At 31.3% G+C, this 14,617-nt stretch overlaps 1 protein-coding gene across 13 annotated transcripts in view; it reads left to right on the top strand.

The window, feature by feature from the left end:
• Positions 1-12,254, top strand: part of LOC149791548 (uncharacterized) — a 162,620-nt gene extending 150,366 nt beyond the window's left edge. For 8 of the 13 annotated variants that reach the window (XM_089970077.1, XM_089970076.1, XM_089970079.1 and 5 more), the window contains 2 exons: positions 905-1,042; positions 7,639-12,254. In XM_089970077.1, coding sequence (XP_089826203.1) covers positions 905-1,042; positions 7,639-7,683 — 183 coding nt within the window. In that variant the 3' untranslated portion in view covers positions 7,684-12,254. Of the gene's footprint in view, positions 1-904; positions 1,043-3,360; positions 3,401-7,638 lie in introns of all 13 variants that reach the window. The other 5 variants (XM_089970072.1, XM_089970074.1, XM_089970081.1 and 2 more) reach the window with 5 other exon arrangements.
• The last annotated feature ends 2,363 nt before the right edge of the window (positions 12,255-14,617 follow it).

Raw genomic sequence — 14,617 nt, 5'->3', positions numbered from 1 at the left:
ATGTTGCATTCCCTGCATCAGATCATACTTCTGAATTTTTTAAATGCTTGTTCTCCAAATCAACAATAACCATACATGATATTTTGTTACACTTGACCAAAAATTGTTCTATCTTATGGAATGATACTGAATGCTTTTAATGTCTCTTTTTAGGGTTGGCAGGTCTGTTAAAGTAGAAACAACATGTGCTAGTCACAGTGCTTTCTTGCAAATGTTTATTCCTGGGTTCAGTATCAGAACTTCCCTCTTGCACCCAACCTGTCAACAATAATCACTGAGATTAATTTAATATTGTCTTTAAAAGTTAATACTCTGAGCAAAAAAGTTTTGATTTTGAAAACCACACTATATAAATTCAGTAGTCCTTGACTACAACATCACAAAATAAGGAGCATTTGGTTCTTATTTACAACCACAATATATGAGCTCAGAGGTCCTTCCAAACATGATAGGAATGACATCACTGACATGCCTGTTGGCAGACAGATTTTAATTGTTATAGGCCTATGATATAGACTTCACAATGTATGCTGGGTAATGTGAATTTAGTACATTAACACAATAAACAATGACTGTACAGACAATTACTTAAAAGAAGACAATACTTATGTAATTTTACATAATATTTATATTCTGAATTTCCTAGTGTGATTAGAAAAGAAAATTACAACAATATAATCATAGCGCCCATACTGTAGGGATATTGCACTAGAATAGGCATATGAAAGCTGTTAAAGGTGTAAGTTCATGCTGCCATTACTTATGAATTTTTTTATCTAGTGGAGATAACTCTAGGTTTAACTTGTATTTGTCTTTCAGACAAATTTCATAGACTATGGTATTTATTTTTTTGGTAATTCAAGTTTAAATGAAACCTCACTTATGGACTTCTAATTTTCTGTAGTTTAATCCGAACTACAACGATTACCGAAAAGTAGTGGAGGATGAGAATACAACAGAAAAACTGGAACGATTCAAGCCTAGAACCACAATTCACAGCAATCATGCGAATCTGTATGATTTCCCTGACAACAATGTGAAGGTATAGGGTCTTGCTTGACTCTGACCTTGCAGTTCTTTTGTGGAATTAAATTGTTCCTTTTTTTACATGAGACAACCTTTGGCCAGAGAACACCTCCTCATCAAAGACAACAGTTTACAAAGGACAATTTTCCTTTATGCCTTTTCTTTATTTTACATTTAAATTCAGCATGTTAACTGACAACACTTGTCACAAAAGGACAAACTGTGTCATGGGGTGACTTTAATGAACTGGTTACATTGTATAAGCAAATGAAACAGTACACTATCTGAAATCATCACCAAAGGGAGCTAATCCCTGACTCTTGCTTGTTCATCTAAAACTATTGATTGTAAGAACCAGCAATTTTCTTCCAGGCATTTTTGGTGAAAAATTTTGAACTATACATGGATCCTGATTGGTGACATTACTTGCTGGAGACTTATGAGAAAATTGGAAAGCAAATGACTTTATGACACACCTCTTCAGCTTATTCCTTACAGAAATTCATGTATATTAAGATTCATGTATATTAAGATTCATGTATATTAAAATTAACGATTTCCCTGCAGTTGAAGTGATCACACTTGCATGGTATCTTTCATTATGTTGGTGAATCAGTTTTTGCATGGTATGGTCAGTCATCTGAGATTGGCGTCTATATCTTATCTACACAATCATCATAGACATAATGTTTGTACTTGCATGTGAGTCAGGTTGAATTGCAAAGTGCACAGACCCAGATCTATCATCACATAATGTGGCAGCAGCTCTGGGACTACGCAATTTGTTAAGAGTATCTGTAAAACAAAAAATACAGACCTTATCTGCCAACACATTATATGATGGCAGATCAGGGTCTATGTTGTTTGCAGTTGGTTTGACTTATAAGCAAGTTTATACCATATGTGTTACTTTTCTGACAGATATGACAGTGTCAGTGTCAACATTACAGTTTTATGTCAGTGGTTTTGCAAGTCAAATTGGGGAATACGTAGGGTATGGGAGGGGGGTAGAGATGAGGACATACATTTGAGTTTTCAATATTTGTACTGAATGGGACATCAAAGAATATGTCAACCATATGGAAGCATGAGAAGTTGTAGTAATGTTTTATTTCGATGATATTAATTATGGAGATAAATCAGTGTTTTTAAGTACTTATGTTAAACTTCCCTCCATTTGTTTGAAATATATATACAAAATGTTTGCCACACCATGCAAGAGATATAGAACTCTGGCCAAAGGTTGTCTGATGCATTTCTAATGACCTTTACATGTAAGCAAATATTTAATATAATTCATTCAGTTTTTGTGATTACGACCAATTATGAGATCAAGCTATACAAAACTACTCCAGGTTTTAAGATTTAGGATTTGGTTACTAATTTCTTTTGTTTTTTAAAGTGGATGTTAAAACAACTTTGTATTGGCTAAATATTACTTGCTGAGCTTACTTAATTTTACTGCAACCAGTCTAGCTTAAGTGTATATATATATATATGTTATGTTTAAATTCTACATTTATAATTATTCAAAGGTTGGATTTTCTTTTTCAAATGCTAATCTCTGTTGATGTACTAATTAACTATCTCTACTGCAATGTGCTAATTAACTATCTGCTTATTATCACTTACAAAGATTTGAGTCATCAGATATATAACTATAGTAAAACTCTTCCAAACCAGACACATGTTTAAACCAAATATTTTTACTGTTTCATACAGCTGGCTAGTATTAGGTCATATTCTTAATAGAATGTTAGTTTTTGAAGAAGAATATGTGACCAGTCCAGTGAGAAAGCCAAGCTACGGGGATTGGTGCTAGAGGTCTGTGGCTGGTTTAGGAAAGTTTTACTATACATGTATATAAAAATAACTATAACTGCAAATCATGGCAAATTGTAACAATTTATTTATTAATTATCTTTGCATGTACTTATACCAGTTTAGTCTAGAAGTACTAAAACATGTACAGCTCTAAAAGGTATATGGGCTGTGAACCACACAATTTTTCTAAAAATAATCTTCAAATAAATGACACATTAAATGCTGTGTAGGTAATACATCATTATTATTTACAGTCTTATCTGCTTCTTTATCAATTGTAGTCAATGATAACAGTTCTCTAATGCTGTAGTAATGAGATGTTTAGCTTTTACATGTATAATGATACAAGTGGTTCTATAAAGAGATTATGCCTAGAAAGAAGTACAGATACTATAGAATTAGTGGCTACAGTTGTTGAAGCCCATGAAGTTCATATAATACCATAGAATTAGTGATTACCAATGTTGATGTAATTGTCACCAACTCATTACTCATGAACGATTCTTTCAGAATTATTAGGCTGAAATGAAAGAAGAGGTATGTCACTTCAGTAAGCAGTTGTTTAGTGGTTTGATGTATATCTGCTTTATAGATAGCTGCGTTTCTCTCATTTTCTGCATTCTTACAAGACAGGTTCAGCCGTATGGGGTGATTTGATGGCACCTACACTATGTGGCCAAAAGTATTCCACACACATCCAACAAACCTATACACTTGTATAATGTTTAACTTTTTGTAAAAACAGTACATTTGTTAATTTGTTATTACTTGTTGGCTTGGACACAATAAAAATTTGAGACCATTAGGTACTTGTGAGAAACAGTCCTTAGTTTGAATCTAGTATCACTGTTTACTTGAAGACAGATTTTCAGATCTTGTCCCTTGTCTGCAAGCAAACTTGTAGATGTTCCAGTTAAATATTTGCAGCCCTATTTATTTTTCCAGGAAAAAATACAGAAGGTCTGTAAACATTACTTGGAAAACTCCCAAAATAAATTCAATTTATCAGTAAGATGATTAGTGATGAATGTAATATTCATGTAATATGATTGGTCAAAGCTTTCAGTTACTTTGCTAGATCTCATATACATTTTTAAGAAATTTGTAAACTGCATAAGCCTACACCAGTCATGAAAATTAAAAATTGACAAGACTTTGTTACAGAAATTTAGCTTTGTTTTGATTATCCTGTTGTCAAAGTTATATATTTCACAATTTATCTTCTGTTTTACATACATGTTTGCCAATGCATCTTAAACCAGACTCTTTTTACAATAATACCATATTTGTGAGATGCATCTATGTTCTCGGTACTTATTTCAAGTTTTGCACCAAAAAAAATAATTTTAGGAATATATCTGAATCTTTTAAAATTGTAAGTCATATTTAAAAAAGAGAACAATTTTAATTGGTGAGTAGCAGGTTCACATATTGCAGGAATTAAAATATTATTCCTGTTCCAAGCAACTTGAATGGTCAGAATACATGTAACTTGATTAGTCAAAACAGAATAATATTCTTGTTCCAAGTAACTTGATTGGTCAAAACAATAATATTCTTGTTCCAAGTAACTTGATTGGTCAAAACAATAATATTCTTGTTCCAAGTAACTTGATTGGTCAAAACAGAATAATATTCTTGTTCCAAGTAACTTGATTGGTCAAAACAGAATAATATTCTTGTTCCAAGTAACTTGATTGGTCAAAACAGACTAATATTCTTGTTCCAAGTAACTTGATTGGCCAAAACAGAATAATATTCTTGTTCCAATTAACTTGATTGATCAAAATAATATTCCTATTCCAAGTAATTTGATTGATTAAATTGAACTGAGAATTTAATATAAATAAATGTCATCTCAGCAAGGTTCAGTATGTTGGGCATATTTTGGCATTTTTTTTGTATGAAAATTTTCTTTAGCTTCAAGAAATAAATACATTTTGCCTTTAGGCTTTGGTTCCTAGAAATAGTACACCTTTTTATATTCAGCAGTTGCCATGTTAACACCATCCTTTCCAAGAGACTGTATATGTTTTATCTGCCTCACACAGAATTTTTTACTTTATTCTTGCTTCAGGATAGCATATAGAATAGTTTCACTGGTAATGGTGTTGCACACTGGTAATGGTGTTGCACACTGGTAATGGTGCTGCATCACTGGTAATGGTGCAGCCACTGAAAATTGCTGATTTCACAGTGTTAGGACATATCTTGTGCACAAGTATCATGAATCATTCATAAGCATTTCTTGTTTATTTATGAGTTCATTTCAGTCTTTCACAAACCTTTAAAGTAATAAAAATTTAAATTATGAAATGAATACATACATTTTATTGTTAATGTATACTTTCAAAAGAACTACATATTAATTAATGAAATTGTATTGATTAAAAGAATGGAAAAATGTAATGGTGTATATTGAGACTGATAGTTTAGATGCCTGTATAATGTTAGATGTGATGTTATTCATTAATTTAATTTGATATCCTTACAGTAAATATTGTCATTAATAACTGGATAAATGTCCGAAAATCAGCTAACACTCCTTACATTTTGACACAGTGTCACTCAAGGTCAAAACCAATATGAAATAACATAACATTTAAAAATGTTCACATCTGGGATAATTTAATCCTATCTTTGCTAAATTTCACGGATATGGATAAGCCCAAAAAATTATATGTAATGTTGAGTTTTTCCATTTGCTAAGTTTTTCACTGCCATGGCTTCCTTACTGAGCATGGAGTAATATTTAATATGTGAGGTATTCAACTTTTGATAAGGTTTATGCATTTGCATATCAAAGACAGCTTAAATTAATCCCCAGTAAGGAATGTTAAAGAAGAATGCATATCTTAAATATTGCCTGCCTATCTTGCATATTATATATAACATGATTTAAATGAATGTCGGATATAACAATATAATTTCTATAACAAATACATATGCTTTCAGGGTCTTTAATTGCTTCAACACACATGATTTCATATGTATTTACAGATTTGTTTTCTCTAGTACTTTGTCTGCTTTATAGTGAAGTAAAAAGAATTGTTTGTGAAAGTAATGAAACTAATTATGGGCTTATTTGAATGAGGCCAGATGAAAGTTAAGAACAGATCTTGTTGAATAAAAGCAGCAAGTGTTAGTTGCCTAGTCATTTCAGCAAATTACCTTGTCAGTGCAACAAATTGCCTTGTCAATGAAGCAAGTTGTCTTGTCAATGCATCAAGTTGCCTTGTCAATGCACCAAGCTGCCTTGTCAATGAATCAAGTTGCTTTGTCAGTGAGGCAGGATGTTTGTCAATGCAGCAAGTTGCTTTGTTAATGCAGCAAATTGCCTTGTCAATGCAACAAGTTGCCTTGTCAATAAATTAAGTTGCCTTGTCAATGCAGCAAGTTGCTTTGTCAATGAGGCAAGTTCAAAACTCACTTTTAATATAGATTCAGGCATTACATGCTCCACATAATGAGTAGGTTGGGTTACTGTACATTAGTTTGCTTCTTTATGTTAAAATAAAATATTTAATGTTTAAATCAAAAGTGTTTATCTCATTAACATTATCAGTTCTACCCAATTCTATGTTATGTGTTTAGGCTGAAATAAACAATAACACAGTACAAGTGAAAACAACAAGCTTTTTAAAATTTAACAAATAATTTATTTTCCTGGAAAATTCTGTAGAAATGAAAAAAAGGAGAAGAACTTATGGTTTCAAGAATGAAATACAAAAGTGATCAAAGAATAATCCACAAATTAAATTGCAAAAGTCCTAGTAATAATGTTCTAATAATTTCAAGTTCGAATCCTGATGGAAAATCCAAGATGGATGACATATGCTGTAGTCAGTACTGTGCTTATCTACACTTCCTTATAGAAATACAAATAATGGCACTCAAGTGTTGGAAATCCAAATTAAATTTGTAAGCGATGTCTTTTCAAAATTTCTGTGTGTGAGCACTCCTCAAAATATTTCCAGAGAATAGAGAATTAATCCTTTTGAAATCCAAAAGATCTGAAGAAAATTCTAGCTCAAGATCTGGCTACAACAAAATTAAATTGACATCAGTGTGAAAAGACCAAACAGTGAGAGAGAGATCTAAAACAATGGTCATATTGTATCATAAAATGCAGTTTTGAAATTCCCCCAATTTGCAAAATCAGAGTGGGGGTCATGTGATCATGTTTATATCATGTACACAGAATATGGCCTTGATTAAATAATTTTTCTCTAAGAAATAATTTTAAAAAGTTGCTTACATCTTAAATGTAATCCCATCATGGCCTTGGAAACAACCAATCATTTTAATATAAAATAGATTTTTGTTACTAATTTTGAAAAAAGGTCAGAATTTAGATCAACACCTGGTGTTTATGAAAAGAATGATTCAGGTCATCCAATTTTCTGAAAAAAAAATATCATTTGGCGTCAAACATTTTTGTAGTTATCATTCAGCCATGTATTCCAATTAACTTTCTATTTTGTATAATACTTTATATTTGTCCTCTAAAAATATAATTTAATAAAATATAAACAATCCATGTAAAGGTAGGAATTGATACATATACGGTAATAAATTTTTGTCTACATCAGACCAGGAAACAAATTACATGTTACTTTTCTCAATAATGTGTTTTCTGTATGGAAAGATAGTGCTCAAACTGTTCCTATAAAAGCTTTCAAGTATTACAATTTTATAACCACAATGCAAACTCATTGCAATTTATGCAAAATGAAGATGGTAAATTTTGAGCAAATTTTTATACTTAATTATTGTTATTTTTTTCAGATAAATTATGAGAAGAGGGCACCATTTGCAGAGGACTACCGTTAGTAATTTTCAACAGAGACTGATCCAGAGTTTTTTCACCAGTTCTGCATCAGTGACTATTAAAATCCAAGACCAGCCCACTTTGGTTTCTGTCTTTTTTTATTCTTTTATCATCTTAACATAATTCTATTTTTCTGATGATAAACCAGGCGTCTTTGGCAACAATTTTCCTACCTTGAATATAGGTAGCTCAAAAAAGTATCTAGGCCAACTGAACATCTAGAATTCTGGAAATCAAGGTTGTTTATGTTAATCAGTATTCAGAGTTTATCTAATACTTTGCCTTTAAGTATTATATGGAATTCTCACTTTATATCAAGATTTTTAAAAACAATTATGATTAATGAATCTTGATCTCTTCAAAGACTGAGATTTAGTGGTGCACTCATTTAATATAATATATCATGCCAGAAGCTGAAACAAGACAAAAATCTGCAAGTTTCTTGTAAAAATCACTTTCAATGATTTAAAGTCAGAGTAAATTTGATATGTTTTTTTCAGCTTTTGCTAGAAAGTGAACTTGTGCACATTTAAATAGCAGACTTAATATTTATTGAGACTGTCATAAGGAACATGGGTTTTTAAATCAATTTTCACAACAGCTTCTTTAATTAGACTGTTTAGAGACTATTAACAGATTTTTCATACTTTTTAATGACAATGTAATGCTGATTATTTATATGGAGAATGTTTCAGCTAAACATTTTGCTGCTGAAAAATGAAAATATATATTTGAACTGGCATGTTGAAAAAACTTGATACTGGATTAAATTAAACAGCTGCTAACTTAGTGCGTTTAGTACCTTGTTATCTTGTTAGAAGATATTTAAAATTCTGGTATTTTAAACAAAATTCTCTTTTGGATTGTTGAAAATTGTTCTGTTGCATAGCTTCTCAGGAACTGTTAAAATAGTCATATAGCCTTGTCATAAATTTTTAAGTTAACCTTTGTCTATTTTCTATTGCTATTTCAGGCTTTGAAATAATTTATCCTCTGCTGTTGTTAGACATAGTTGTTGTATATTGGAATGGAAAGTAAATTTGTCAACTCATATTTTGTTGTATCTGTGATAAAAACTTAATGAGGTTTGAACATCAGGTTATGGGTTATTTTTTATATTTTTATTTTTAGCTTGATTATTTAATGATGGAGTTTTGATTTTATTTTACATGGTATGTCCATAAAATTTATGCATGTCATTGGTAGCATGTTTGTAAATATTTTATTATTTTATTTCTATAAACCTATATAGATACCATTGTCATCTGTATTATAAAGATTTCATGCACATCGGATCAACCCCAAAATCCATCAGATTCAAATGCTCAAATTAACAGAGGAAAAGCTGTTCACTGTTACTGTCTTGATGTTAAAAAAGATTTAAAACATTTGTAGCCAAATGGCATGGGGAGCTTAAGGTATGGTCCTGCACCTTTCATGCATCATCAATCAAGCATCATGAATCCATCCATCAACAATTGCTTGTTACCAATCAGATTTGGAATCTGGATTTATAATAATAATAACATTTTGGAGGATGAGCTGTGGATATTAATGTGGGGATCTTTATCCTGATTGGCTAACTATGTTACCACTTGCGATCCAGTTTTGATCAAACATGGAATATATCCATATCTAATCAAGACCTTGTACAAGTTTGATAATTAGTGACATGCATGCATATTAACGAGTTTCCATCTGATTGGCTAAGCATGTTACCAGTCTAGAAGCTATATTACAGAACCAATATTGATTCAGCTAGAAATATTGGTTTAGTGTGTTACCACTCTAGAAGCCATATTATGGAACCAATTTTGATTCAGCTAGAAATATTGGTTTAGTGTGTTACCACTCTAGAAGCCATATTATGGAACCAATTTTGATTTAGCTAGAAATATTGGCTTAGTGTGTTAGCACTCTAGAAGCCATATTATGGAACCAATTTTGATTTAGCTAGAAATATTGGCTTTTATCTTGGTTTAATCATCAACAAGATTTGTATATTAATGATATAATTCTGCATCTGTCTGACCAAGTTCATTGCCACACTGGGAGCCATATTTGATATTTGATTTTGATCAGACTTAAAATATATGGGTCTTGGAATATTTCAATAATGAGCAAAGTCAAATGATATTAATGAGGTGATCTTATAGGTGATTGACTATTTTTTTTCCCACTCTTGAAGCCATACTTCTATCTTTTTGGTTTGTTATCATCAGCATCTTTGTTAACTGATGAATTATTAATAATTCCTCATCTTCAGAAAGAATTGTTATTATAAGGATATGGTCAAATAAGTAACACTATGAAGATGACACTGCTACATAAACCTGGTTGGTGAAATAGTCAACTGCTAATAAGTTATCTTAGACAGGTGAGCAATTTTAGACCCACTTGGATCTCTGTGACTTTCAAATGTTTGGAATTTTTTTTTAAATATACAGACAAACATAGCAATGTTTTTATTTCACCTTATTTGTGCATGGCATTACTGTATTGGATAAATTGTCAATAGCATTAAATGAATGTAACAATCATAAAATAATTGAATTGTGTACTGAATAATAGCTTTTCTTTTAGTGCCAGTAGTTTCATATAGTACAGTATTATGTCCTTCAGCTACCTTGTTCTCTTCAGATATGAAGGAAAAAGTGACAAGTCCAGACATGACTTCCTTTTTCAATGAAATTTATTGCATAATAGTTCTAGCCTTAATTATGGTGATTGTCCAAGAATGCTGGAACTTCTTTGTCCCTTTGCATTAGACTTGTTTGGTTTGGTGTCTTATGGCACAGGAACTGTTTGAAATTTACTTCAAGCTGAGGCAAGTAGAGGAAATTGCCTTGCATGGTAGGAAATCCAGGCTGATCTGATGGTGGGAATTGAACCTGCACCCTTCTGGTCACAGGTCCAACAACTTAATCACTGAGCCACCACAGCTGCCCATTTGTATTAGAATTCTGATCTGTGAAGTTTGCAGTCGCCAGAATTATATTTAAACTACTAATATTGATTCATGAAAGATCATATTGTTGGTAAAATAGCCACTGTTGACTTGAGAGAGAGATAAAATCAACTTTGTTCTTGTCAGCCTGGAATTGTGTCAGATTTATGGTCAGAAAATAACAACATGCAATGCAGTATTATATAATACATGCCTCTGAACCATTCATCAAACCAAGCACATTTGTTAAATGTATTTTAAACATTTTGTTTTCAATTTTATGATATACTCTGAGTAAAGCACACATAATCAAAGTTGCATGATTATTTCATGCAACACTGTAAATTTTTTTTTGTACACATTTTTTTCTCAGTATCCTATAGCTAAGTGTTTGATACAAGATGAATGAAAAGTGTCAAAGCTTCATGGTCATTCATGCATTCCCATCTCTGTCCAGAAAATTGTGGGTTTTTTTGTATTAAAACAATTATGGTAATTTTCAAAGCTTGAAATTGGAAACCTTTTCTGTCATATACTTTAAGAATTTTTCGCTTTTAAGGTGTTTCTTTACAAGAAGAGTCTTCTTGAATATAAAATATTAATGTGTGTATTCATGTGTCTACATTGTAAGACAACATGGGCCTCTAATTTGTTTGAGATTCCGAGTCAAAGGATTTCAGATGGAAGAGCGACAAAATATAGAGTGTCAAGTAATTAACATGTTTGGATTGAATGTTAATATGCAAGAATATAGACATTATTTTTCAACATCAGCTTTAAATGAGTCAAACAAAAGAGTGCCTTTAAATGAGTCAAACAAAAGAGTGCCTTTAAATGAGTCAAACAAAAGAGTGCCTTAAATGAGTCAAACAAAAGAGTGCCTTTTCTATAGTGTACAAGCACTTATGTGATTATTACCATCTGGTCTCACTTATAAGACGAGTCAAACTGCAAACTTCACACACCATGATCTGCCATCACATAATGCACCAGCAGATGTGCATAGATGCAGTTTGTTAGGCGTAATTAGTAAAACAAACAGCACAGACTGATCTGCCTGCTCATTATGCAATGGCAGATCAGGGTTTGTGTTGTTTGCAGTTTGACTTGACTTATAAGCAAGTATATATGGTACAGTGGAATGCTTTCTTATTTCAAGATTTCAATGCATGTTTCATCATGTATATTCTTTTCTTTCAGATTAGCGTATATGGTAGCTTAGCACTCTAGTATGTGTCATATTTTTAAATCCACTTTCACATGGGACTAATCTCTACTAAAGAAAGTGGTAACGGTTATGACTTCATGTCTTTCTTTGGTCATGATCTGTTGATAAACAAGAGTAAACCCTATAAATTTGCTCTTTGTTTTGTCATTCTTGTCAGCTACTCACAGCACTGATTCTCCTGTGCATGCACATTATAGAAGTTAAGATATGGATTTTTTTTTTTCTACATGGCAAATTTCCATTAGATAAGAGGCTTTGAAAGAAATTGATTGAAATGTGTCAAGTATAACTTGAAACAAATTTTAGTTTATTATGGATCCAACTGAAGTTTTCTTTGTGCTTTGAAATTCTTTATTTTTACAACAGTAATTATTTATTAATAAATCTGTCCTTTCTGATTTTTGACTTTTTGTTGTTATTACAATGCATTAAACTAATATCAGAGAGAGTGTATGTTAGGCCAAAATGGTATTTCAGTCATTAAAATATTTATAATAAGTTAATAAATGACTATGCATACACAGGTCTTCTGGTATTTGAATTGCACAAAACAAGTGTAACAATGTGTGCAAAAGAAAAACCTTAGTAATCACAATTTATTCATCTGGTGTTGGCTGATAACCAGTCCAAAATGGAGAGCAAATATCATAGGCCACTAACTAGTAAAAACCTTGTTTCCAGATTAGTTTATCATGTTGTTGAGTTTGTAGCAGGGAGCATTTGAAGCAGGGAACCAGACTAATGGCATTTTTGATCATGGGAAAATAAACATGGCAATTCCATAGAATGCTAGTTATTTGCAATTTTGTAAACACCAAAAGTGTGACACATCTGTCAGCAAACATCTGATGCTAGTTTTTTTTTTCAAATATGGTGACTGGTGTAAATATTAATCTAATACTTTGGCTTTATTCTGCCATAATATGAACAGTCATTTCTTTAATCAACCATGTATAAAATATGCTGTTGAGGTTAATTTCTAGATATAAATATTGATATAGTTGAAATAATTATATGAGAATAAATTTCACTTTGATAAATACATATATATTCACTTCGTTTATTAAATAAGCATATTTGCATACTATCTAGATGACCATCAATAAATTGTTAACAGCAAAATTATCATGCATGCATGCAGATGTGTGAAAATTTAAGTCTGAACAGACATCAGATAAATGATTGCCTGTACAGCATAATGTCATCAGTACATCGTTTTTACATCTTTCTGTCGCAATTATTCCCTAGGTGCTTGCTGTTATCAACATCCTCTCTGAGTCCCATGTTTCACTTCATGGAATTTGTTAACATTTACAGCACAATCAAGCTCCAACCTAGATTTGTTTATATATATAAAAAAAAGTTATGCTGAAGATTGATAATTTTATTTTTCATCCAGTTTATTGTCGTTATTTAATTTACCGTTTGCTGTTGCACCTCAGATTTAATTTTCCATCCTATATCTTCTGAAGGAATGTGTTGAATAGAATCAAAGTTAATCTGAGTGTAGCTGAGAACTTAGTTTTGCTAGACCATCCTGTTTTGTTTTTCTGCATCCCATGTAGATAAATAAGACCAATCAAAATCATAACTTTTTTTTTTGATTTTGCATATTTTGTTATCATAATAAAAAATCAAATTAAAAATTACAGAGCAATCAAGGCCATGAAGAAATCTTATGTTACATGTTTAGGCTCGAATAAACAGTAACACAAAAAATAATGAAAACAACAAGCTTTGAAAAATATAACAAATAGTTTATTTCCCTGGAAAAATAATGTAAAAATGACAAAAATAAGAAGTTACAATTTTAAGAATCAAATCCAAAACTAATCCAAGAATAGTCCACTAATAAAATTTTAGAAGTCCTAATAATGAAATATTCTAATGATTTCAAGTTCGAGTCCCGACGAAAAATCCAAGATGGAAGGCGATGACATATGCTGTATCTGGTACAATGTGGTTGTCTACAGTTCCTTATAAAACACAATAAATAATCCTCCGGTTTTAGAAATCCAAATAAAAAATTTAAGAAATGTCTGTGTTCAAGAATTATGTATGAGCACACATGTATTTACAGGAAAAAAAGAATCATTTTGAATCCAAATAATCTGAAGAAAGATTTACATATAACTCGAAAACTGGTTTCAACAAGAGGAAACGACTTGACATCAAGCGTTTTTAAGCACAGACTGTGAGATCTCTCACTAAACATCACTATTTAAACTAAGTAATGCGCAATTTTGAAAATGCCTAATTGCGAAATAGAGGATTACGTGATCATGTTTACATATAAAAAATAACGTAGCCCCTGTATGTCCTTGATAAGAACCAATCATTTTACTCCGAGAAAAAAGTTGTTTACTTCAATAAAACTATTTACAAGCCTAGGGTCACGCATTCAATATAGCCTCGATCTCAACCTTATTACTCCCATAATAAAAATAAATAAAAAAACTTGTTCACGTGGCTGTCACCAATTTTGAATTAAGGTCGGGAACTTGGTCAGCTTTAAGTGTTTACCAAACAAACTTTCATGGTCAAACTATTTTCTGGAGAATAAAATTCCAAATCACGTAAACAAGATTATATTATAATAAAATTTAACAGAATAAAAAAAGATAAACATGACAAACAAACAATAAAATAAGAATAAATACAAATTAAATCAGATCTACGTAACATAAAGCAAGCATGAATATCTTAATTCTCCTAGCTTTCTTGATTGTGAACTTATATTGTCCCACTATGGTAGGCGTGG

This window comes from Sinohyriopsis cumingii, chromosome 9 (assembly GCF_028554795.1).
Source record: "Sinohyriopsis cumingii isolate HCF-2022 chromosome 9, ASM2855479v2, whole genome shotgun sequence".
Lineage (NCBI taxonomy): Eukaryota > Metazoa > Mollusca > Bivalvia > Unionida > Unionidae > Sinohyriopsis > Sinohyriopsis cumingii.
This window is presented reverse-complemented; position numbering and strand designations above follow the sequence as displayed.